The sequence below is a fragment of the Zonotrichia albicollis genome, chromosome Z (genome assembly GCF_047830755.1).
Source record: "Zonotrichia albicollis isolate bZonAlb1 chromosome Z, bZonAlb1.hap1, whole genome shotgun sequence".
Taxonomy (NCBI): Eukaryota; Metazoa; Chordata; class Aves; order Passeriformes; family Passerellidae; genus Zonotrichia; species Zonotrichia albicollis.
In genome coordinates, this window is record NC_133860.1 from 61,793,943 (window position 1) to 61,819,370 (window position 25,428).

At 45.0% G+C, this 25,428-nt stretch overlaps 1 protein-coding gene across 3 annotated transcripts in view; it reads left to right on the plus strand.

Moving 5' to 3' along the window:
* The window catches only part of ABCA1 (ATP binding cassette subfamily A member 1), a 91,871-nt gene that overhangs the window by 59,861 nt on the left and 6,582 nt on the right, over positions 1 to 25,428 (plus strand). For 2 of the 3 annotated variants that reach the window (XM_014266449.3, XM_074533395.1), the window contains exons 9-43: positions 391 to 631; positions 1,192 to 1,331; positions 1,570 to 1,686; positions 3,890 to 4,078; positions 4,890 to 5,095; positions 5,188 to 5,364; positions 5,962 to 6,184; positions 6,539 to 6,760; positions 7,352 to 7,556; positions 8,063 to 8,176; positions 8,641 to 8,812; positions 9,337 to 9,468; positions 9,988 to 10,127; positions 11,135 to 11,272; positions 11,820 to 12,040; positions 12,470 to 12,542; positions 13,066 to 13,268; positions 14,257 to 14,305; positions 14,983 to 15,096; positions 15,429 to 15,580; positions 16,022 to 16,146; positions 16,515 to 16,613; positions 17,749 to 17,938; positions 18,093 to 18,187; positions 18,542 to 18,574; positions 19,133 to 19,238; positions 19,950 to 20,024; positions 20,421 to 20,590; positions 21,526 to 21,703; positions 22,241 to 22,356; positions 22,444 to 22,588; positions 23,883 to 24,006; positions 24,559 to 24,688; positions 24,826 to 24,946; positions 25,121 to 25,183. In XM_014266449.3, the coding sequence (XP_014121924.1) occupies positions 391 to 631; positions 1,192 to 1,331; positions 1,570 to 1,686; positions 3,890 to 4,078; positions 4,890 to 5,095; positions 5,188 to 5,364; positions 5,962 to 6,184; positions 6,539 to 6,760; positions 7,352 to 7,556; positions 8,063 to 8,176; positions 8,641 to 8,812; positions 9,337 to 9,468; positions 9,988 to 10,127; positions 11,135 to 11,272; positions 11,820 to 12,040; positions 12,470 to 12,542; positions 13,066 to 13,268; positions 14,257 to 14,305; positions 14,983 to 15,096; positions 15,429 to 15,580; positions 16,022 to 16,146; positions 16,515 to 16,613; positions 17,749 to 17,938; positions 18,093 to 18,187; positions 18,542 to 18,574; positions 19,133 to 19,238; positions 19,950 to 20,024; positions 20,421 to 20,590; positions 21,526 to 21,703; positions 22,241 to 22,356; positions 22,444 to 22,588; positions 23,883 to 24,006; positions 24,559 to 24,688; positions 24,826 to 24,946; positions 25,121 to 25,183 (4,998 nt within the window). The remainder of the gene's footprint in view (positions 1 to 390; positions 632 to 1,191; positions 1,332 to 1,569; positions 1,687 to 3,889; positions 4,079 to 4,889; positions 5,096 to 5,187; positions 5,365 to 5,961; positions 6,185 to 6,538; positions 6,761 to 7,351; positions 7,557 to 8,062; positions 8,177 to 8,640; positions 8,813 to 9,336; positions 9,469 to 9,987; positions 10,128 to 11,134; positions 11,273 to 11,819; positions 12,041 to 12,469; positions 12,543 to 13,065; positions 13,269 to 14,256; positions 14,306 to 14,982; positions 15,097 to 15,428; positions 15,581 to 16,021; positions 16,147 to 16,514; positions 16,614 to 17,748; positions 17,939 to 18,092; positions 18,188 to 18,541; positions 18,575 to 19,132; positions 19,239 to 19,949; positions 20,025 to 20,420; positions 20,591 to 21,525; positions 21,704 to 22,240; positions 22,357 to 22,443; positions 22,589 to 23,882; positions 24,007 to 24,558; positions 24,689 to 24,825; positions 24,947 to 25,120; positions 25,184 to 25,428) is intronic. The other variant, XM_026792886.2, reaches the window with a different exon arrangement.

Consider the following 25,428-nt stretch of genomic DNA (forward strand, 5'->3'; position numbering starts at 1 on the left):
TCCTTTAATTCCTATTCTGACTCTGTGTACCCCACCCCACCTGTCCTTGTGAGGGTACTCCACTGGAATGTAAGTCATTGTGCAACCAGGAGAGCAAGCAGCTTCCATGTTAGAGGGCAGGGAGGCCAGGAACCACCCACAGCACTGGAGTAGAAAACTCAGTAGTAAAGAACTTGGCAAGGATATATCCCAAGTGCTTGCTCAGAAGAGACTTCCATTGTGGTGGTGGGGAATTGTTTTCCCTGTTCTTTCCCTTGTTGTGGTGTTCAAGAGGATTCTCATCTGTTGAAAAATCTGTTCTGTGGTTTGAAGGTGCACAGAGAGACCTTCTCCTTTTACTAATCCTGTCCAATACTTGCTTCCATTCTTTTCTCCATCCTTCCCCTCCAGCTGCTGAGCATGAAGAGCTGGAGTGACATGAGACAAGAGGTGATGTTCCTGAACAATGTGAATGCCTCAAACTCCTCTACACAGATCTATCAGGCTGTGTCACGGATTGTATGCGGCCATCCTGAAGGTGGAGGGCTCAAAATTAAATCCCTCAACTGGTATGAGGATAACAATTACAAAGCACTGTTTGGAGGCAACAGCACTGAAGATGATGTGATTAACTTCTACGATAACTCCACAAGTAAGTGTAACAATGGCATAGTCTGAGGTCCTATCTACTTCATGATTGTCACTGCTAGCGTTTTCCAAACTTCTACAGATGAAGGTAGGTGGTCCTGAGGGACATATTCACTGCTATTTCACAAAGGCATATTGTCCTGCATATGCCCTTAAGGCGAAGAAGTTATCAGCTTGCAGAGTCTCCCAAGGACCTGCTACCTACCACCTATGTAGCGTACACAGGAAGCTGTGCAGTGGGGCTGCATTAGTGGGAGAGGGAGCGCAGACACATGCAGCCTCTGGAAATCTGACCTTTTCCAGATAAATTTTGTTTGTGCCATGCATTGGGGTTGTGGGAGTGTTGCAGAGCTAGTACTGTGGCTCTTAGTGTTGGAGGCTACCTGGTTGCTCCTTGTTCGCTGGGCAGACTGTGCAGGCTTGGGCTAAAAGGGGCTTTTTGTGAAGCTTTGCAGTAAAGGAGGGGGTTTGCATCTGAAAAATGCTTTGATTGTTCTTGAAGTTCTATGCCTTCTGCAGTTGTTACTGTGCTGTTCAGCCACTCACCTTTGTGCTCTTCTTCAGCACCCTACTGCAATGAGCTAATGAAGAACCTGGAATCCAGCCCGCTTTCCAGGATTATCTGGAGGGCTTTGAAGCCCTTGCTGATTGGGAAGATCTTGTACACTCCAGATACACCAGCTGTAAGGAAGGTCATGTCTGAGGTAACTCTAGCCCTGTCATCTAATAATGTAGCATTAGCTGTGTCCTCTGGCTGTGCAGCTGATCCTCTCTAGTTAAATTGGACCCAAACACAAGCCTAGGAAGGATTGCCTACAAAAGCACAGCCTCCCTAATCTCTCACCTCCCATGTACTTGCTGTCGAAGGCTCAGTACACCCTCTCAGCTCATGATGGTCTCTGCCAGCTTTTGGAAATAACCTTCCTCTCTGATTTGTGACAGGTGAACAGGACATTCCAGGAGCTGGGTGTGTTTCGTGACCTCGGGGGAATGTGGGAGGAGATAAGCCCAAAGATTTGGACATTTATGGAAAGTAGTCAGGAAATGGATCTCATTCGGGTCAGTATGCTGTCCTTGCTGGAACCACTGCTGTTGTTTTTTGCAATAAGTGATGAAATATTTATTTTAAAAGGTGCTTCAGTGCTGAATTGGGCAGATAAATACTGTGGATGGGCCTCTTCTTGAAAGAGATCTTGACTACTGATCTTGCATTATGATTGGCATTCCTTCCTTCACCTAACAGTCTCCTGCAAACAGCACATTTAACACCCAATTCTAATCTGCCTCTGTTGGAAAATGTACTGTTTTGTCTGCCGTGTTGCCCTAATGTGTCATGAGCATGTCACCATGGTTCCTCGGGTGCAGCTATGAGGGGTGGATCTTTGCACCCTGCGCCAATATCTTAGGAAGTACAGTGATGTAAAGTTAACATAAAGAAACAGAGGGACTGCTGTAGAGTAGTTTTTCCAGCTGTCTCTGCAACACAGTTGGTTGGCTATCACCGTGCACCATCTTGTGTACAGAGACCTCCCCACGTTGTATAAACCCTGAAATTAATTCCTTTTTCACCCCAGTAATGCTGTGCTGAATAATCATGTGACCTGGCCTGTTGTACTTCTCCATCAACAGACATACTAGGGCACCAGAGACAGTTGAACAGATTGTTACAGAGCTCAGGCAGAAAGCTGAGGTCCAAAACATTTATTTGCAGTGATGTCCTCTGAAAAGTGAATGTTGCTTCTATTTTATTTTTTTTTAAACTGAGCCCTGGGCTTTTATGGCTTTATATTTTATGTTGCTTGTTAACACTGTTGCCTCTGGTGGTTAATTATTGATCTTCCCAGCAATCTGGTCTTTTCTGTACCAGTATAGTAAAACGATCTCTTTGTTGTCACCTGTTGGCATTCACACAAGCAGGAGTACTTCATTGTCAGTGCCTTGGCAGCTCCCAGCAAGCATCTCCTTCAGTTGTCATGTTTCTGGATTGACTGGCCATCACCTCTCGACTTTCTGCGTTGTACAATCTGTTTGTATTTCTTCCTGCTGAGGGAGAGGAAAGTGCTTTGTTTTCCCATCTGTGCCACTTCTAGCTTGATGCTAATGTGCCTGTGAACTTCAGGAAGGGCAACAAGTGCCCCTAGGGTTAAGGAGCTTTAATGTTGGACTTAAACAAGATGAGGTTGAGCCATTTCCCTCCACGCATGGTAGCAGAAGTTAACCATGGAGACCAAATGAAAAGGGAGCACAGCACATCTGATTCCTGTGTGCTTGGATTTCCTTTTTGTATGTTTTCCTTTGGTAGCTTGGTCTGTTCTGTTTTTACGGTTTGCAAAGTTGTTTTTGTAACTGTGTGACCCACTACTTTCTGGTTTGCTGGTAACAGCAGAGTATGGGGAAGCTCTTTACCTCTCTTTCATTTTTGTTGTGGCAAAAAATCCACTTCCTGTTCTTAATCATGAGGATTTTTGCAGTTTTCTCTCTTGTGCAGGTTTTTCTTTTTATCTCCCTGACTTCAGTTCAACTGTGTAATTTACAATTACTGTTCCCTTCCTGCCTGGCCTTAAATTGTCTGCCCAGTGGACTGGTTTCTGCTTCAGTGCATTTGTGCTAGGCATTGTGCATACAGTAGCCTGTCCTCAGAAAGCTAGCAGTTAATCCAGGTGAAGAAAGCACTGTCCTAGACAAAAGGATTAAGGCAGGACATCATGGCTCTACAGGGGAGCTTTAGCCAGCCCTGGTGGCACAAAAACAAAATACAAAAATTGCCTGGCCTCTGGTGCTGGTATTTCTGCTCAGCACAGTGACTATTGAGCCTTCAGCTGTGCCTCAATTGCTCTCCATCCGAGCCAGGAGGTGAGATATTTCTGGAAGAAGTGAGCAGAGCTCGGCACCAAGTATTGGGCAAATGCATTTCTGCGGCACTAGCATCTCCCTTTTCCCGGGTTTGCTTGTGTGGGGTGCAGAGCTGTGCATGGCTCTCTGCTGCCCTCTCCTTGGGAGAGGGGTTGGCAGGACATGGAGGCAGGCAGCCAGCCTGCAAAGCACACTGATATGGTGTAGCTGTACCGAGGGAGGCATATCCCTCTTAAAGCAAAGGTAAGGGGAAGGAACACCACTGTATGGATCCCCTCAGTATGATAGAGGGCCTCTACCTGCACCTTCTTAGCAGCTGTTTTCCTTGTAGTGCTTGACTTCATTATGAGAGAGGAATCTAATATTATTTCTCACAACCATTTCCTCTTTGAAAACAAAACTCTTGCAGACGTTGCTGAAAGGCAAAGCCCTCTGGGACCTGCACTTGCCAGCTTCCAACTGGACAGTAGAGGATGTTGCCCGTTTCCTGTCAAACAGTCCAGAGGACTTTGGGACAGAAAATGGCTCTGTGTACACCTGGGTGGATGCTTTCAATGAGACAGACCGGGCTATCCAAACCATCTCCCGCTTCATGGAGGTGAGATATTGTTAGTGTGGGCAAGGTGCTGGGGGAGGGCAGCAGCTTGGTCTCCACTTATGCAGTTGGGTGTTCTGAAAAGGTAAGGTAGGTATTCCTCCATCCATTTTATGGATACAACCAGGATGTAGGAATCTTACTGTAGGCCTTGTTCTTGAAGTTTTAGCTTCCATCGCTTCATGTGGTTTCCTGCCCTTCTGTTAGTGACTGAAAGCTGCTGCTGTCTTCAGCAGTGTAGCAGTTCATACTTCAGTTCGCGGTGGGGTTTAGCTGAGGGCTGTGGTAAAGCTAGCAGCTGCTTCAAATTGAGGGAACAAAATTAGTTCTAGTTTTTGTCTCATCAGCTTGGTAGATGAGTGCAAGCAGAAACAGGCCATGGCCTGTTAAGGGCTTGATCCAAAACCTTCAGGTCTCTCCACTGATGTTTAGAGGCTTTGAATCAGATTTGATTTATTGGTAACAGATGAAATAAGACCATTTTTGGAAGCTGATACTTGGATGAAATCCTGTAGGTAATACTGTAGTGCTAGCTAACCTCTTGTACAGAAAATACCTTTGCTGGGGTATTTCTCAGTGATATATGTTGGACTGGTAGGTGACTGCCAAGCAGGAAGCAGTGACAACTCTTGTAACTTGCTGGGCTACAACTGAGTAAACCATTGCAAAATAGTCTGACGCTGTTATCTTTTTTTCTTGGGCATGACATTACCATTGGAGTGTTCTCTTCTTTCCTTCCACCCCACAACTAAACAAAGTACCTTATAATTTGGCAGTGTATCCCATAAATGCTTCCAATTCTGTCCCTGTTTAGTGTGTCAACCTGGACAAACTGGAGCCTGTGCCCACAGAAGTCCGGCTCATTAACAAGTCCTTGGAACTTCTGGATGAAAGGAGGTTCTGGGCTGGCATAGTATTCACTGAAATAGCTCCTGACAGCACAGACCTTCCTCAACACGTGAAATACAAGATACGCATGGACATTGATAATGTGGAAAGGACCAACAAGATCAAGGATGGGTGAGCCCTGACATCCTGCCTTATGATCAATTTCTTACAAAGGATGGAGTGAGGAGGATTTCTAATGGAAAGGTCTTGTTCCCTTGGTGCAGGTACTGGGATCCTGGTCCCCGTGCTGATCCCTTTGAGGACATGCGCTATGTCTGGGGAGGCTTTGTCTACCTGCAGGATGTGGTAGAACAGGCCATCATCAGGGTTCAAACAGGCACAGAGAAGAAGACAGGAGTTTATGTGCAGCAGATGCCCTACCCATGTTACGTGGATGACATGTATGTATACAGGCCGCTTCAGAAGCTCCCAGGAGGAGGAACTTGGGAGGCATGGGCTTTTGTCAATCCTCAGGCATGGTTTTTGTCCCTATTTTCAGTGAGGAGGCAATCTCCATTGTGTTCCTAATCCCTAGAATTAGGGCACCCACATGGAAGATTTAGAATGTGTAATGACTTGCAGAGTCCTGCCCAAGAGAGTCCTGGAGCTGAGCACACACAGTACCTTCCTGAGGTGTGACCATATCCCCACACCTGATGCAAGTGAAAATAGCATGGGGAGAAAAGCAGACAGATAGGCACAGGAGAGGGGAAAGAGGGCAATTGAGAGCAGTTCCCAGACAAGGCCGCTCTTGCACCCACTCTTTCACTGAGTGACAATTGCAGTTCCACCTCCCACTCCTAACTGGTAATATGCTGTAAACCCACCCACCTCACCTCATGGTGAGACAAGGATCCTGTGTCAGGCTTTGCATATCAGCTGCTTTGTGCAGGGAAGCCTTAGCTGTCACCATCCTCTGATAGCCCTTGAAGTGGTATCTGAAGTTGCAGTAATGTTTCTCACTCAGATCTCCTGGCCCCTTTCTTTCATTTTCTCAGATTTCTGCGTGTCATGAGCCGCTCCATGCCTCTCTTCATGACACTAGCTTGGATCTACTCAGTGGCTGTGATAATTAAGGGCATTGTGTATGAGAAGGAAGCCCGGCTGAAAGAAACAATGAGGATTATGGGACTTGACAATGGCATCCTTTGGTTAAGCTGGTTCATTAGCAGCCTTGTCCCTCTCCTGATGAGTGCAGGACTCTTGGTGCTGATCCTGAAGGTGAGTTGCCTGGTTTGGCCTGTGACAGCAAATTCTAGAGCCTTTAGAGCCTGCCAAGCAGTGGTCTGCACTGGCACACTGGGGAGGAGTTTGTGGGTATGTGTTGACCAGTCACTTTTTGGGAATAGAATTTAGGAACAACAGGACTATGTGGCTGAAAACAGCAGGAGGGAATGTTGTAGATTCAGTTCTGTTGAAAAGATGCCTCTGGTACTGCCTCACTTCTGGGAAGGCTGTTGTGCAAATTGCAGGAAACCCTGCCTCCGCTGAGCAGCAGCTCTGCAGAGCTGCCTATAACAGAGGTACCTTGGAGAGCCCTTTCAAAACCTCATGCACTTATTGTTCTCCTGCCAGATGGGGAATCTGCTGCCTTACAGTGATCCTAGTGTGGTGTTCATTTTCCTCTCCATCTTCGGCGTTGTGACCATCCTCCAGTGCTTCCTCATCAGCACCGTGTTCTCCAGGGCCAACCTGGCAGCTGCCTGTGGGGGCATTGTCTACTTCACACTGTACCTGCCTTATGTGCTGTGTGTTGCCTGGCAGGACCACATCAGCTTCTCACTCAAGATTTTTGTGGTGAGTCTTGATGAAACTTTCCTGGGCACTGGGGTGCCACCAGTATGGCACTCAGCAGCTGGACACTTACAAGGGGGGAGGTGGCAGTGGGAGGTTAATTTTCAGTGTAAAAGTCTTCAGGGTTGGGCTTGATAAAGAGGTTTACTGAGCCTGGTAGAAGCTGCTGGGAGGGTTTTGTTGGCTTTGGTAGTAGAAGTAATGCAGCTGGACTAAGCTGCCTTGATCTCTGTATGCTGTCATGCTGTATAGCCAGACAAGCAGCCTGAAGGAACCATCTACTTTTCCTCTGCTCAGCATTTCTTACCTGTCTGGAGAGGGTGACTGTTAGCAACCTGTTCCCTTGCAGGAAAATCCAAAGAGTAAGGGAAAGATAGGGAAACAAACAATTCTGGGTGGAGGTCCAGTAGAGATTTCAGGCCTCTTGGAACCTAGACCAAATATGCCACTCCATATCTGCAAATACAGTGATGGTCCATGGAATTTGGACTTTTCATATGGACAATGTCCCTCATTCTTGTGCTACAACTGAGATGACTAATTGGAGAGTAGATGTAAAAAAATTCAGTGCATGTTCATGCCTCCCATTTTCAGAGCCTGTTGTCTCCAGTAGCCTTTGGTTTCGGTTGTGAGTACTTTGCGCTCTTTGAGGAACAGGGAGTTGGTGTTCAGTGGGACAACTTCTTTGAGAGCCCACTGGAAGAAGATGGCTTTAGCATCACCATATCAGCTGTCATGATGCTGTTTGATACCTTCCTCTATGGAGTCATGACCTGGTACATTGAATCTGTCTTCCCAGGTGAGGTCTACTTTTGTGAGATAATCATCTCTTAAGGCTTTTAAATAAATCCTTTCACCCTTTTCACCTGCTAAGGTGCAAATTTGGCCCATTTTTAAGCAGAGCTATTCAAAGGTCATGAAGCAAAACCAGCATCAGAGCAAGGCTGGTGCTGCTAGCAGTGAGTGTTGCCCAACACAGAAGCATGACCCCGTTGTGGCCATGGCTGATCTAGCCCCAGAAGCTTTGCTGTACTTGACTTGTTCCCTCCTCCAAAGTTCACAGACTGTGAGGCAAGAGAGGAGTATCAGTACCACATGTGCCACTAAGTACCTTTCTGCATAGGGTTTTTAAGCCTAAAGTGAAGTTAGATGTCTCTTACCCAGAGTCTGTCAGTGTCTTCATACAGAAAAATTTCTCCTTTGTGCCTCACCTCATGTGGGTGTAGTACTTCCCTTCTTGTCCTGAAAGCTAATTAAAGAAAAGTGACAGATGCACTCAGTCTCATGTAATGCTTTTGTTTTTAGGCCAGTATGGGATACCCAGACCCTGGTACTTTCCTTTCACAAAGTCATATTGGTTTGGGGAGGAACCACAGGACAGGCAGCACGCCCATCCTGACCAGAAGGGGTCTTCAGAAGGTAAGTGCTAGACACAGCCTTTTGAAAGTGAAGTATTAAAGTCTGCCTTTTTCTGAAATGATTATCCAAGGACAGCAGGAGCTGTACTGGCATGGATAGGTGAAATTGGTCACCCTTTTGTTATCACTCTTTGGCTATGCTGATCAAGTGGATGCATCTGGATAAACTCAAGGTACTTTGCCTACCTGACTGCAGCTGGGTACTCCAGGCTCATGGAATTGAGAAGGCCTTGTATTTTTGGTGACCTTGATAAAACTGGAGGTCTCCAGCTCCCAAATTAGCCCAGAAGAGAGACAATAGCTAAATGACAACTTTGCTGAAGATTCCTCTCTCTGAGGAATAAAGTGGCCAGTCTTCATATAGCTCATTCCTTCACAGGCTTAGGGCTATATGATGTCTATTAAAATTCCTATGCAATTTCTGTTAACACCTATCAGATCTCTCTACTTTGTGTTTTCTTTCAGTCTGCAAGGAAGAAGAGCCAGTGCATCTGAGTCTTGGTGTTTCCATCCAGAACCTGGTCAAAGTTTACCGTGATGGCAAGAAAGTTGCTGTAGATGGTCTCACACTCAACTTCTATGAAGGACAAATCACCTCCTTTCTGGGACATAATGGAGCAGGGAAAACCACTACCATGTAAGAACAAAATAATGGTTTCAGACAGTAGGAAAGTGACTGAATACTGCAACTCCTATCCATATAGTAGAGGTAGCTATAGAACTGGAGCGTGCAAGCTGATGCAGACTAGAATGCCTCTACTGATTTAGTCTGATTTAGCAGTTGTGCTGCTGCCTTACAGATACAGGGGACTGGAACCACAGGAGGTTCAGGTTGAGGCTGGGTCAAATGTATCTGTAGGTGGCATTTCGTAGTAATGCCATTTGTGATTCTGACTTACCAGTGAAAGAAAGCAAGTTGGTACTGAAAGAACAAGAAGCTTTTAGAGGAAGAAAATATCTTTCCTTCAAGCAGCTATGTGGGTGTTCTTTGATCACCACTGGAGCTGATTTGTGGTTTGGTTTATTTAAAATCCATTAGTGAGATGTTTTTCAGGCTACTTTCTAGATATGGGATTCCCCAGGGTTTCCACCTACTCTTAATTCAGTCTTCCACTGTTTCCTAGTGGCAGAACATGCTGATCTGTTCTATTTTTCTTTCAGGTCCATTTTGACTGGCTTGTTTCCCCCAACTTCGGGTACAGCCTTCATCCTAGGCAAAGATATCCGCTCTGAGCTTAGCACCATCAGGCAGAACCTGGGTGTATGTCCACAACACAATGTGCTGTTTGACTTGTGAGTATCATCTGGGATATGTAGGACTGATGGTATCTAACAGATGTTTGGGTTCTCTAGGATACAGCAGTGTGCTTTTGGCTTTGACAGTCCTTTTTCTGTGTGCGCATGGTGTGAGACAGTGGAGTGTGTGGGATTGGTACAGGAACATTCTGTTTATTAGCACATTCCCAAGTGCCTGGGAATGACCAGCAAGAGCTTACACTTTCATCTTTCATGTCTGTTAGTAATGTACTCCACTCAGCTAGGCCAAGTGTATCCCTGGTGCCTACTGATTTAGGTTGTTGTGGTACTGTCAAGCACCCTTAAAAAAAAGAGTATTTACATGGGTGCTGAATAGAGCCGCACCCTGAAGTCAGGCTCAAACTGAGTACACCCAGTCTGTGGCTCCTTCCTGAAACCTCAGCCTTAAAAGATGTTTTCCTGAGGAAACAGAAGTGCCTGCAGTAATGCTAATAAAAGGGACGAATCCCAGTATGATGCTTTCAACTCTGCCCTGAGGCTGCATTTGTTCTCTAGGCTGACTGTGGAGGAGCACATCTGGTTCTATGCTCGGCTCAAAGGGCTGCCGGAAAAGAAGGTGAAAGAGGAGATGGATCAGATGGCAACAGATGTTGGTTTGCCTCACAAACTGAAAGCTAGGACAAGCAAGCTCTCTGGTAGGTTCAGATCTTCTACATTTCTCAGCCTCAGAAACACTCCACTGGCTTTGCAGAGGCTGTATTACGGACCCTGATGGAATCCTGCAATTATATATAGACTACTATAAAATTAAGCATTTAAGAAAGTGACTTATTTATTAAGTACCTAATTAGTCTGTCTTATTAAACATCACAATCTCGCACAGTCTCAAGCTATCCAATGGCCATAACAAGTCTCTCACTTTCTCTGAGTATTGTGTATTTTTTTCCATCGTGACACAGTTCAGCTACATTTGCTGTGTGTTGTCCAAAGCTTACTCATATATTTGGGGTTTATGAGTTTACGTGAGGGTGGCTTGGACCATAGTCTACAAAGTCTCTTCCTGTTTGCGGATCATACATGCATTCCTTATACTGACTTCTGCCCCTTCAGTTGGTGACCTGGAGTGCCCTTCTCCTTTGTTCAGAAGGGGCAGAATTCCTGTGTCAGTCTGTACCAGATACTAGAGGGACTGACATGCCTTTGTCTTACTCAAGTATCAGTACAGACTGCACATTTGACTTCGGGGAGGGAGAGCAGATGACCATGGTTGACTTTAGTATTGAGGAATGCAATATAATTCCTTGTTTTTGCCTCTGGAACACTTTCATGGAAGGGGAGTCTCATGGGGACTTATTTCTGCAGCTCAGGCTCTGGAGACCTGTGTTCCAGATCCCCAGATAGGCTTAGGCTTCCAAGCTGGCAATTTGCTACCCCTGGTGCTGAGACAGTATAGTTCACTGTGGGCATGCAAGGTGTGGTTCCCTGCAGTAGGAGAGTTTAGACTCCACTGAGGAGTGACTATCCAGATGAATTATCCACTGTCCAGAAAGTGGTAGGACCCTGAATGCCTGAAACAGCAGCAGTACTTGTTCTCCTCAGTCTGCTTTCTTTCAGAGAGCTCATTATCCTTCATACTGCAAGTATTGCTGTTCACCTCATCTCTGCATCAGCCTGAACGCTTCTTTCTTCTTGTGCCTGACAGGTGGCATGCAGAGGAAGCTCTCTGTTGCCTTAGCTTTTGTCGGTGGCTCCAAAGTTGTCATTCTGGATGAGCCTACAGCTGGGGTGGATCCTTATTCTCGCAGAGGAATATGGGAACTGCTTCTGAAGTATCGGCAAGGTATGTCATCTTTACTCTTAATAAATGTATTGTGGGAGGCAAAAGAAAATCAATCTGATTCTGGACTGTTCTCAAAATAGCAATATGTCTTTGCAAATTTATTGTTGCCTGCGGCAAGGAATGAACAGAGACCATGCAGGACAAGGATGCTCAGATTTCTCATTTATATATCTTTCTCCTCCTATTCATGTCAGAGTTCATGAACAAACTTTTTTACTGGATTATGACTGAGGGCAGCTAGAGTCAGAAAATTAACCTTGCTGTTCAGCGATGTCCTGTTCTGCTCCATGCAACTAGCCTTGCAGACATGAAATTAAACCTGCCTTTGCTGAGCATGACTAAAACCAGCAGAGAATGAGGAGAATAAACCCATGACAGAAGTTGTGAATCTTCTCCATACTCTTGGCCTTGTTCAAAGGGCCCAAAATTGTGGCATCAACCTCCCATCCAACTTCATGGCAAGGTGCAGGTGATTGTGGCTTTGGTGTGGCAGCAAACAAACAGGTTTGTTTGACTTGGCAGCCACATCTTCCTTGCTCTCTTTCAGGTCGCACTATCATTCTCTCCACGCACCACATGGATGAGGCAGACATTCTGGGGGACCGGATTGCTATAATTTCTCATGGCAAGCTCTGCTGTGTTGGCTCTTCTCTCTTCCTGAAGAACCAGCTGGGAACAGGCTATTATTTGACCCTGGTCAAAAAGGATGTGGATTCCTCTCTGAGCTCCTGCCGAAACAGCAGCAGCACAGTTTCCTATCTGAAAAAGGTAGAGCTGGCCTTTTATGCTCATGTTTATTCTTTCTTCATGAAATCATAGGCTTTTTGGAAGCAGCAGCTAAGATTTTCTATGTCTCAATGTCTCAAAGGAAAATCCCTTGTTCTTTGAAAGAAGTGTTACTTGTCCAGTGGATACTGTGCCAGACCATATCTAATTAAACTGTTGTGTGGGACATACATCCCCATTATGGTTTCTTTCAGTGACAGTGGTCTCAAGCTGATCAGAGATACACAAAATAAGTGAAGTATACTTTTGTAACACTCACTTCTGTATCCATCATCTTACTTCTGTTTTAGCCTTTACAGTGCTGTGTCACCATCTGCAGCATCTGGTTGGACTTATTAGTATGTAGCATCTGGTAGGCCCCATTTTGAATGAACAGCCAGAAATAATGTTTGTCTTCTCTTTTGTGACCAGGATGACAGTGTCTCCCAGAGCAGCTCTGATGCTGGCCTTGGCAGTGACCATGAAAGTGACACATTGACAATAGGTGAGGCTTGGAAAAAAATTTAAGATTGAATTCCAGTTGACTTTGCTCTGTGGCTCGCCTTGGACAGCTGACTTAACATTGTTGCTCCAAGGTAGCTACAGTCTTGGGAAAATTATTAAATTCACAGTGATGGTATTTTAAATATTGGAATGCATTTCTTGAGTGAGCCATTTTGAATTCAAGCTGTCCTGAGATATAATAAGCAAATATTATGTAGTTGTATGGCCTGTTGGCAGTATGTAATGTTGGTGAGCTGTACATCAGTGATTTATTTGCAGGTCTTCCAGTCCCATGTACAAGCTCTCCCAAGTTCTGCACATAAGAAGTATAGCCAAGCTTTGGTCCAGGCTTTTATCCAGTCTTGTGTTAAATTAAAAAGAAATGACACTTTATGGAAATTAGCTTCTTTCCAGAGATGTCCTATTTGTCCTCCTTTTCTGGCAGGATTTTTAAGGCTGAGCTCTTTTTTCCACATTATGAGTGTAACCAGAACAGAACTGTCTTTTACATTTGTTTTTTCTAGATGTGTCTGCAATTTCAAATCTCATTACAAAACATGTTCCTGAGGCAAGACTGGTGGAGGACATAGGTCATGAATTAACCTATGTCTTGCCATACAAAGCCGCTAAAGAGGGAGCTTTTGTGGAGCTGTTCCATGAAATTGATGACCGTCTTTCTGATCTTGGCATTTCCAGCTATGGCATCTCGGAAACTACTCTGGAGGAGGTTAGTGAGCTGCTGATTCCTGTTTGTCTTAAACTAGGCAGAAGGAATCATGACATAATTAAGAATGAGATTAAGCCTTATTGCTTCCTGTAAAAATTGACAGAACAGCTTTGCGTTCCTCTCCAGAATGGATTGTCTTCTGCCTTGTGTAAGAGTGTGCTCACAGAGGTGTGCATTAAAAACTGAAATGTGGTACAAACAGGCAAGGACAGGTCCTGTGTGCTCATCTGCACTTTGCTGAGATATCATGTGTAGGTTGGCCCCTGATTTGGCTTCTAATATCTGTGTTATTTTTAGGCATGCTTTGTGTTGCATTTAACTGAAAATATACATTTCAGTACTGTATACATACATTATGTAAACAATTTAGACATATGCCCTTGTCAGGGTTTTTTTTATGGTTTCAGGGTTTGTTCTATGTGACTGATCCAGCTGCCAAGTCTCTCTTTTTTATCACAGAAGTATCATGCGCATTATCTCTGTGTAGGATCTTTATTTGTTTATTTTAAAAGAATGATAAGGGAAGATGAAAGAGTGGTTTTGTCACTTACTGATGTTGCCCCCTAGGTGCTTCACAGCTGTGAAGACCTTGGTTGTTATCTGCAATTTGAAAAAAGAGTTATTTCTGGTTTAGGAGAGTCCATGGGTCAAACTCCATGAAGGTGCCTATTCAAGCAAGAGCTGTTAGACATGGGGAAATATGAGATTCACCAAGTTTAGTTACTAGGTCTGTTTCTGAGACACAGAAAAGAGCTCATGTTTGAGATGGCCTATGAACTCGTATTGGAAAGGGGGCACAGCTTGTAGCAGTCTGACAGTCTGAAACTGGACAGAAGCCATAAAGTCAATGTCATTATCATGCAGAGGATAAACTCAGTATCCTCAGTTCTCTCGTTGCACCTGCCAGTCTCACATGGCATCTTCTGAAGCAGTACCCACAATATCTCTCCTCCTTTGAATTTCATTGACAGTTATCATTCCTTTTCAGATCTTCCTGAAAGTGGCTGATGATAGCGGTGTGGATGCAGAAACCTCAGGTAGGTGTAGTTGTCCCCTACAGAAGTGACGCGTACCAAGGTGTGACAGAGCCTGATTGAGACTGAAGCTCTTCTGTCCTACTATTTTTAATGACCTGAAGTAGCTGGGTTTAGTGTATTTAATGCATGCCTTTATGTGCTGTAAAGGTCAATTGACTCAGTTGGTAGTATATTTATTTTGTGATAGTGAAGAGTTTCTGTTGTTTGAGTATATTGCAAATTACTTGACTGACACTGTTGTCTGCTCTGAAGAACTCCTGACGCATCAGACCAGAGTAACGTCCAAATTACTTTCCCTTTCTGAGAGCAGATCACTGCGCTGAGTGCTTATAACAGCACATTGCACTTGTAGTGACATGACTATGTATGGCTTTCATGTGGAAAGTGAGAGTTTCTTATGATGAGAGCAGCCTGCTCTCCTGGGAGAAAAACTAAAAAGGTGCCAAGTGCGCCAGAAGAAGTTTCTGGGACATCACAGAAAGTATGGTGCATAAAACATGACCCATTGCAGAATGAGTCTTGGTTTTGTTTTTACCTGTACTGAAGTCACTCCAGATCAACTCTTCAGTTTGCAAATGGAAGACATGCAAAATGAAAATTATATTGCTTTGTTTTTTCTGGGGCTAGCTGGAGATAAACTGAAGCACTTCAGGTAACCATAACTGCATCATTTTCAGATGGCACATTGCCAGCCAGAAGGAACAGACGTGTGTTTGGAGACAGACAGAGCTGCCTTCGTCCCTTTACAGAAGATGATGCATTTGATCCTAATGACTCAGACATAGATCCAGGTATTGCTAGAGTTCAAGCCTGTTTTCTTTCCCTGGATGCTCTTTCATATTATAGGTACTGTGGATCTTAAGGCTTGAGTCTGCCAAAGGAGTGGTGATGTATTTGCCTTTAGAAATAGTGGACAGTGCAGGACACACAGCCTGCTCAATTCTCCCATTCAAAGCTTAGAGAGAAGGGAGAAAACTACATAAATTTACATGAATGTGTTATTTCTCCTGATTCTGCGCCTTTTTTTTTGGCGGGTGCGAGTGGCTGCTCCAGCCATCACCTTGTGTCTCCAGCACTGACAGCATCTCTGAACTTTTGAATGAGGGTAATTTCTTCTTGCTAGCAGAATCCAGGGAGACAGACCTTCTCAGTGGCATGGATGGGAAAGGCTCCTACCAAATGAAGGGCTGGAAGCTGACCCAGCAGCAGTTCATGGCTCTGTTGTGGAAGAGGATGCTCATTGCCAAGAGAAGCCGGAAGGGCTTTTTTGCCCAGGTGAGAGCCTCCAACATGAGCAAAGTCCCTCGTCAGGGACAGCTCTGGCCTGTGTGTTGTAGTCTGAGTTGATGGTAGGCTAAAAACCTCAAGGGAATGCAGATAACCAAAATTAGCCTTTGCTGCACATGGGGGCAGAAGTGAAGCACTTGCCTGTGCAAGTGAAAGGTGTTGCATGATAAACCAATGTGATTACAGTATTCTTGCACAGCAAGCGTAATTTTGCCCTTGGGAACAACATTTGCAGCTGAAGTGAATTCCCTGATTGAACACCAAGATAGATCTTGCATTGGTTTCTAGCACTGTTGTGGTGTACATAGCAAAGATATTCCTGGGAAACTTTGAAAATGTTTTGATCCAATAAGTGAGCCATATGTACTTCCTGATGCCTCTGGAAACAGTTGCTTATTAAAAGGACGTGTTTTTTCCTTACAATTTCAGATTGTGCTGCCAGCTGTCTTTGTGTGTATTGCTCTCATGTTCAGCCTGATTGTTCCTCCCTTTGGAAAGTACCCCAGCCTGGAATTACAGCCCTGGATGTATGATGAGCAGTACACTTTTATTAGGTATGTTTTGTGTGGCCTATAAATTATATTCTTCACAAACTTGAGTTACTGAGTTCTTTAACAGGTCCTTTTGGGTTTTGTGCTTATCTCAGAAGCACGTTTTAAAAGAGTTTTAGTATTTTTTTCTTTGACCTTTAAATGCCAGCTCTAACAGGCAAGGCTATATCCATTTCTGAATGGTGCTATGACTCTCCTAATAATACTGTGTACAAAGACTTGGAATGTGTGTGTGCTCTTAGGCCAAGCATTCTTCAAGGGCAAATCCCTGCCCACATCCTTTCACTCTGCTCTTGGCCTCGCTCTGTTGCTTCTTTTGCTGTGTGCTGGTTACCACTCTGACTGATAGTGTTTTTCTGCTGTTCCCATAGCAACGATGCTCCAGAAGATGCAGGCACTCACAAGCTTTTGGATGCCCTTCTTGATAAGCCAGGGTTTGGGACACGCTGTATGCAGGGACATTCCATCCCGTAAGTAGAACTCTGGTCTGGGAACACGACACGCATCTCTGGTAGCTCTAGCTGACTTTTGGAAATTGTGGTAATGCGTGGCCAGAGCAGGATTTAAGCCAAAAGAGTTGCAATTACATTCAGCTTGTCTGCTCAGAGCTTTTTTAAAAGTTGCTAGCCTAGCCCTCAGTTTGGTGAGGAAGTTGAGGTTTGAGTGCAAGTCCTTGCTGATAGAGATGGAAAGGGGAGAGCAAATGACTCAAGTTACTGTTTGGTCTTGAACATGGTAAAGGACCTATTTATGTTGTTGACTGTAGCTATTCCCACCACACAATCCTTTGTTTCCAGCTGCATTGTAAACCTGAGTTAGCTCCCCACAAACACCAGCAGAAGGAGTGGGGAGCCAGACAGGCATTTGTTGTTTCCTAACCTGACTTGGTGCACGACTTGAGCAAGTCGCTGAAGATCTAGTCTGTGAACGTAGAAGATGTTCACACTCTGAGTCCAAGATGGTGTGTCCAGAAGATCTGCAGCTCATGCTCACAGGATGATGGGGAGGGAGACAAGGTGTCTGATATAATGGTCAGTGGTGGAAAGTAAGCTGCATCCTTCATAACAGGCAGGAAAGCTGAGCTATTCCACCAATGGGCCATGGGGAAAAAGCTGCCCACTGCTACTTTGAGAAAGAGCAGAAATATATCCAAGGAGTCATCCAAGAAGATTGTCTGCTGTGATCTTAAAATCACAGGGTATCTCAAGTTGGAAGAGACCCATGAGAATCAAGTCCAACTATCTGTTCCTTGGAGGACTACTTTTAACTAAATCATGTGACTAAGCACATTCTCCAGATGCTCCCTGAACTCTGGACAGTGTGCCTGCCAGGACTCACTGAAACAAAGCATTTAGTTATAATGCAAAGAGGGGAGTGTCTGGCCCTACAGTGTTGGCCTGCCCCAGTTTCTTTGGCAGTGGGATCTGTTAAAAGCTGCAGAGTCTGATCTGTTGCTCTGAGCTGTTTGTCTCTGTGAGATCAAGCTCATTTGAGAAACACACTGACTCTGCTGGGGACTGTGGAGTTTGATCTTTAAATCTCTTGTAAGCAAAGGCCATCATATTTATCTTAAACTGCTTTTTTCTTGCCTTTTTCCAAACACAGGGACACTCCTTGCACTGTGGGGCAGAAGGAATGGACCACTGCTTCAGTCCCAGAGTCAGTGCTGGATATCTTCCTGAAAGGCAACTGGAGCATGGCGAATCCTTCCCCATCTTGCGAGTGTAGCAGTGAGAAGATCAAGAAGATGCTGCCTGTGTGTCCCCCTGGTGCAGGTGGCCTGCCACCCCCACAGGTAGGAGGGGCTCAGTGGTACTGCCGGGAGGAATGCTTGTGAGGAGCAGAGTGGCTAGGTGTGATTCTTGCATGCAGCATTGTATGAGATTTATTTTACTGAGCACCTGTGTTTTCTGATGAGCATTTATCTGTGTTTTCACTGGTGACACCAGCGTGAGCAAGACACAGCTGACATCCTCCAGAATCTGACAGGCCGCAATATATCAGACTACCTAGTGAAGACCTATGCACAGATCATTGGGAAAAGGTAGCTATTGAACACTCCCTCTTCCCTCCCTGACAAGCACTGCTTGCTCTGCGGGTGATGCACAGATCAGGCAAATAAGCCTGGGCAGCCCAAATTCTTCAGTAGTGAGCCAAATCCCCTCAGGTCCTCAGATAGCCCTGATCCTCAGCTCAAGTGATGTTTCTGCTTTGTGGGTGGTTCTGTGTGCTGACCCTCATAGGCAGATTATGGGGGAAGCCCAGAAGAGGAATGATGGGAGCTATATCAGATGTCAGAGGCTATTGCACTCTTTTCACGGGCATGTGCTTGCAGCATTTTTAGGTCTGTCTCTCCTCTGGTTCCATGTATTATATATCAACTCTTTTCTCTCTGCAGCTTAAAGAATAAAATCTGGGTGAATGAGTTCAGGTGAGTTACTGCATTTTCCTTAGCTTGTATATGTCCACTAAACCTTGAACATAGTATTTAGCAGGACACATCCACTGTGCTTTGCAGTTTGTGTTGTAGGACTCTTAACTGCCAGATATTGGAGGAAGATGTTTAAGGATAAACTGGGACAACCCCAGAGCACTGGATAGCATGTCTGTCTTATGGAGAGAGCAGTTTTGAAAAGATTTGCATGACCAGTGCGCTGGTACTCTATTCTGTGAGGTGCTATTCTTCCAAGCAGGGGCAGTAGGGAGACATCCTGCTTTGCCTGCAGCGGAGAATAGCTGCCTTTGGGCAGCACGCTGAGCACTCATGATATGAGTGTTTAACCTCAGAAACAAAGACTAGAAGACTTCATGGCTAAGCAGCCATGTAGGAGAATAAAAGTCATCCCTTCATGTAAGAGTGGAGATGGTAGTTTTCATTGTACTGCAGGAAGAGGAGACAGGGATGTGGAGAGGAATAAGGAGTAGCGTTTTGTGGAGGTCTGTCAGCATCATGTCATGTCATAGCATCACTTTCTATCTGAACTTTCAGGTATGGTGGCTTTTCCTTGGGAGCCAGCAGTTCCCTCGTGCTTCCTCCAGGTCATGAAGTCACTGATGCCATTAAACAGGTGAAGAAAATTTTGGAGCTGGCACAGGTGAGCTGTTGTCCCCCGTAAGCCCAGGATGCACTAAATACTGAGTCTTGTTACTTGGGAGATGACTTGGAAGCCATAAAATGAGGAGCATGTGTATGTTAGCTGTGTGCACTGACTTCTCCCCACTACCTCTGAGCTGAGATCTCCCAGGCTGTTGTCTGGGAGTAGCAGAAGTCTTGGAGACACACTCAGCTAAAGCTTGCCCAGCCCATGTTGCTGATGTGGCTTCTGCCCAGCACCAGTTGCAGGCCAGTGGGGATTGCAGACATCTGAATGTTTTGTGGCAGGACAGGGTGGGCAGTCTTATGGAATTAAGAAGTGGTTGTTGCCATCTTCAAAACCTCAGCTGAACCTTCCTGTGCTGAGTCTGCCCTAGCTCAGAACAAATTTGGGCCACTGTTTTCCTCTGAGTCTGCCAGCCTGCATCCTGCAGTGTTTCTAAAGGTTGCATGCAACTTTGGTTAATAAGTTTTGCTGGGAAAAAACAGGCATAAGATGACCCATCTTAGCAGTGAGACTACAGAAGGGAAAGGACGAAGGGAAACCACAGTTACTCAGCCTTCTTACCACCTCCAGTTTGGTGGGTAGAGGCTGTTGAATAGGCAGAAAGCTGTCAGAGCTGTGAAAAACATTGTGTAGTCTCTGCTAGACACCAGGGCATGAATAGAGACATTCTTAGAGGGGAAGTAACTGTCTCTTTGCTGTTTGCAGGGGAGTTCTGGGGATCGATTTCTCAACAGTTTATCAAGTTTCATGAAAGGCCTGGATACAAAGAACAATGTGAAGGTAAATCAGCCAATCCTCGTTTCTGTGTCTGCTATTTGAAGCTCTAGTAACTTGGAGTCATAGCAGTTTGTCTTGGAAAACTTTGTAGACCAGAGTTCTCTGTATTTGCTAGTGGAGTAAACGTAGCCTGTAGTTTTATGTGGACTTCTCAAAATCTGTTTCTTCTTTGGAGTGTAGGCCTGAATGCCAAAAGAGTTCAGTGCTGGATCAGTGATAGCTTCCAGGAGCCTCTTGTGATTTTTGATTAAACTGTGTGTTCTGCCCCTGAGCAAGCTAGCTGGAGTGATATGGAAATAAATATGCCCTCAGCAGAGGAAGGGATCTTCTGAAGGGCTTAGGAAGCATTTGGGTAGCTGATGTACCTGGTGCCTTTGATGCTGATGTGGTGTCTTGTAGGTGTGGTTTAACAACAAGGGCTGGCATGCCATTGCGTCCTTCCTGAATGTGATCAACAATGCAATCCTTCGGGCCAACCTCCAGCAGGGTGAAAATCCCAGTGCTTATGGGATCACTGCCTTCAATCACCCACTCAACCTCACCAAGCAGCAGCTGTCTGAAGTAGCTCTGTAAGTTGTGACATGACTATGGATGGGTTTGGGCTCATTGCTGATGACTGAAAACAGGTAACATGGGAGGTTTTGGACCTACTGGTGGACAGTCAGTGGCCTCTGCCATTTAGGCTGTTAATACACAGGCCTTATTTTCTCTGGTCTGGGGAGGTGGCAACCTGTGCTGCTGAGAACTTGCTGTTGAACAGCACATATGTACAAACTTTCTCTGTCCTTGAGCCCCTGGAAGCTGCAGTTTTTAAGAACCAGTCCTTTTCAGGAATCAGACCTTCTGCAGCTCTAGGAAATCCCTCTTAGCCACCCTCAGAAAGGTGTCTCACCATAAATATGGTAATTCTTTCATCCTCACCATTTGACTAGGAACCTCCAATAGGTCCTGTTGAGTCTTGCCCACTGTCTCAAGCTAGGGGGCACACAGTTATGCACAGGGTTAATTTCATGGAGGCATTGACTAGTCCACTCTCGCTATAATCATCATCAAAACTCATAATCTGTGTGCATATATATCCTTCAATCCATAAAACAGTGGCAGATAATGGGCAGATACTTGTCAGCTTTGAAACAACACCAAAAAATGACAAACCCCAACAACCCCAGGAAATGGATTATGTGGGAAACAAAGTGGTGGTAATAAGGAAAGCAGAAAGCAATCTATTATGCTGAAGTTATTAACCAGTATGCAGGTTGTGATGCTGTGCTTGAGATGCCAACAGACTGTGTATGTTCCCTCTGTTATATGGCTGGAGAAGAACTGTGCAGTTAAGAGAATCTTGCATGGTAATTTATTACTCATTATTCTGAGTATAAGGACAGACTATTGATAGCGAAAGAATAAATAGTTTCTGCCTTGCCCTGCATGAGCTGCCTCATTTCATCTCAAAGGAGCCAGTACCAGCATACAAACAATTTGCTTTCTTCCTTTTTTTATCCAGGATGACCACCTCTGTGGATGTCCTTGTGTCCATCTGTGTGATCTTTGCCATGTCCTTTGTTCCTGCCAGCTTTGTGGTTTTCCTTATTCAGGAGCGTGTCAGCAAGGCTAAACACTTGCAGTTCATCAGTGGTGTGAAGCCTGTTATCTACTGGCTGGCCAACTTTGTGTGGGATATGGTAAGGACTTAGGCTGGGCTAAACTATCCTCCGTTCTGTTTTTCCAGGGTGTCTTGAAGTGCACAGTGCAGTTTGTTCCAGTGGGCACTGCGTTATTTCAGTGAATAACAACTGACACTATGGCTTTTGTGTTTTCTCTCATGGGGCAGTGCATCTCACTGGGTCAGGGAGTACCACAGAGGATGGAAGGACAACCATAAGCTCAGTCATTAGCATTTTTTATGTCACTCTAAAATACTTGCCCAAAAATGTTCGTTTTTGTAGCCCCTTGTTCTGCTCTGTCCAAAGCAGGTTTCCTCAACCTGTGGTGCCTGAAACCTCTTAGAGTCTACTGACTACTTCTAGGGGGACCAAGAAGTGTAAATTCATATGTACTGTATTATGGTTCACACATGCGATACTTTTAAGTGTCTCCCATTGAAAACAGTTTTGGGAACACTGAAGAGTTTTGACTATTGAATTAGAGCTGAAAAAAAATCTCTCCTTTTTTTTATGTCACCTGGAAAGAAATCTAAAGTAATGTTTTTCACCTTCTAGTGCAACTACATTGTTCCAGCCACACTAGTTGTCATCATCTTCATCTGCTTCCAACAGAAGTCCTATGTATCCTCCTCTAACTTGCCTGTTCTGGCTCTCCTCCTGTTTCTCTATGGGTAAGGGATTTTTTATCAAAGGATGACTGGGAAGGCTCTTAGACTTGGAAGGTTCTTACGTGATCTTGCTGCCTTTTCTCTTGCCAGGTGGTCCATCACCCCTCTCATGTATCCGGCCTCCTTTGTGTTCAAGATCCCTAGCACAGCATATGTTGTGCTGACCAGTGTCAATCTCTTCATCGGCATCAATGGGAGCGTGGCCACCTTTGTCCTGGAGCTCTTCACCAACGATGTACGTTTTTTCAGAAGCTCCTCAACTGTCTTGTGCTGCTACACTCTAGTTCCATGGTGCCTTTAGCATCCAGGTCTCCAGAAAAACTAGGCCCTGTATGCATTAGCTTCAGCAGCAGTTTAAACATAGGTTCTGGTGGAAATGGATTAAAGCCCCCTTTAGAAAAGCTCACAGAGTAGTTAAGAGGTGGGGAAGGAGCTCCTGAGATGGTCTAGTCCAGCCTCTGAGCAGCATTCAACTACAGCAGTGTATTTGGTTTGAATGGCCTGGTTTTTCATAATGGGAGGCAAGGTCAAACTGCTAAGAGCAGGTTGCTCAGAGCCATTGGACTTTAAAATGTCCAGGGAGAGACTCCACAGTCTCTCTGGACAACTTTTTCCACTTTTCAGTCATTTTTGAGGTGAAAAAAAAATTGAATTTTCTTATGTTCAAATGGAATTTCTTGTATGTTCTTAATGAAGGGCATTTTCCATCTACCAAGGCCATCTAATCACCAACTATTTAGCTGCCCTAAATTTTGCCTCCTGTCACAGACACCTCTCTAGCCATGGGAGCTTACGCACTTCACTTCAGTTTTTCAACACAAATGCCTCTTGGGGAAGGTACCAAGTTCCTCTCATGCTTGTAGACAGCACAAGATGTCTTAGCAAGCACTGTTTGACCCACAGTGGTGTGAAGTGTTCCTTGTGGGAGGAGGCTCAGGAGACTCTGTGGGATTTACTTGTTGATTGTGCCTCTTCCTGTGGGCATAAGGGTGCAGTTCTTGATGGTTCCTTTTGTTACAAAGCCTATTCTAGCTTACTAACAATGAGTACATGCTCAGAGATGAGTACCTGGCAGAACAGGAACTCAGGGTGCTATCAGTTCAATCCATGGACTAAACCAGCTGTGAGACAGCAATGGAAAAGTATTAGTGCTTCCAATAGGGGACAGGGAGGAGCTCCCTGCAGCCACTGGCATAACCAGTCTGTTCAAGTTAAACTTCTGTGTGTCCTCAGCCAGTAGCCTTTTGCATATCAATGTTTGCAGACACTGCCTTTTAGACTGTGAGTGTGTGGAAAAACATTTTATTGCAGTTTGCTTGTGTTAATAGCATTGTGAGCAACACAAACAAGACTGTCCAGAGAAGCCGTGGCCCTGGCTCTTGGGAGCACATGTCTGATCCTTGGATTTTTGTGGGCTTGCAGTGTTGGGAAAGGGAAGGAGGGGTCAGTGACAACATGGGTCACTCTTGGGAGGTGGTGGCTGCTTTTTGCTCAGCTGGCTCACTGGCAGTTGAATTTTTTCTTAACAGAAGCTGAAGGACATCAATGACATCCTGAAGTCTGTCTTCCTCATCTTCCCTCACTTCTGCCTGGGCCGGGGACTCATTGACATGGTGAAAAACCAGGCTATGGCTGATGCTCTGGAGAGGTTTGGTAAGTGTCTGCTTCAGACAAGCTCCTATAACTTTTCAGGAGCTGAAAGTGCTCAGCTTGCAGCACAGATCTTGTCAAACATGGCAAGTCATCATAGCTGTCCCCTCTTACTTAACTTGTTAAGAGAAACTGGTAGGTAAATCTAAAGATTTTTTGAGTTAAGAGCATTAAATAAAAATGCATAAAGACAATTGTGTGGATGTCATTAGGCATAGTGTAAGGAATAGCTGAGGTTCTGGAGAGCTGGATGGATTTTTTTCTGGCATGCAGATGTCAGGTCTGAGTCATAGTCTTTCTGTGCTTCACTAACCTTTTGGACAGGTGGGCTAGCTCTTTGGCAGACTGAATTCTCTGGGCCTGAGTCCCAACTTTGCTACAGTAAAAAATGGCTTGCAGCCACGGTGGGCCCCTTGTGTGGTCTAACTTTCCCTCCTGTAACTGGCTGATCATCAGTTGTCCCAGTGTCCAACTTGGTGAGCTCTGCTGGAAGAAATGCTAGCCTGTTCCCCTTGCTCTGGAAAAGTGATTGTGCTTTTAATCATGTTTTGGCAGGAGAGAATCGGTTTGTGTCTCCTCTGTCATGGGACCTGGTGGGAAGGAACCTCTTTGCCATGGCAGTAGAAGGCGTGGTGTTTTTTCTCATCACAGTGCTCATCCAGTACAGGTTCTTCATCAAACCCAGGTAGGTTGTCCTCTCTACTGTGCTGCTACAGGCAGGTGAAGTTTTCATTGGTGTCACCTATGAAATGGGGAGAATACTACGTATGAAGGAAGTCCCTGTCATTTTCTGCTAAGACTTTATCATGTTGCTTTCTTCAGGCCTGTCTATGCCAAGCTGCCTCCTGTGAATGATGAAGACGAGGACGTAACCAGAGAGAGGCAGAGGATAATTAGTGGAGGAGGACAGAGTGACATTTTGGAAATCAAGGAGCTAACCAAGGTGACAGAACTTCTGAATTCGTACTCATTAACACAAAACTATGCTGTTCCCTGTGCCTTATCAGAGGAATTTAGTGGGATCGAAACTAGATTGAGCTGGGAGTACTGCAGATGTACAGCTCTGATTAGAATTCTTTGACAATGTCCTTCTCATTCTTTTTTCTTATGGTTTTAGATTTACAGAATGAAGAGAAAGCCAGCAGTTGACAGGATCTGTGTTGGAATCCCTCCTGGAGAGGTAAGCTTATTCATTAAATGGATTGTTTTGCTATTCCTGCAGTATTTAGCAGACACAAGACAGCACAGGGTAGAGTAAGATCAAAACCAGATGAATGTTCAAATTGCTCCAAAGGAAAGTAGAAGCTGAAGCAGTTTCTGGTTCTATGTGTCTCTACCTTTGAAGAAGATATAAACGCTCAGTGTCTGGGACCAGAAGCCAAACTCCAGTATGCAAGATTTGGCACAGATCAGCTGCAGTGACAG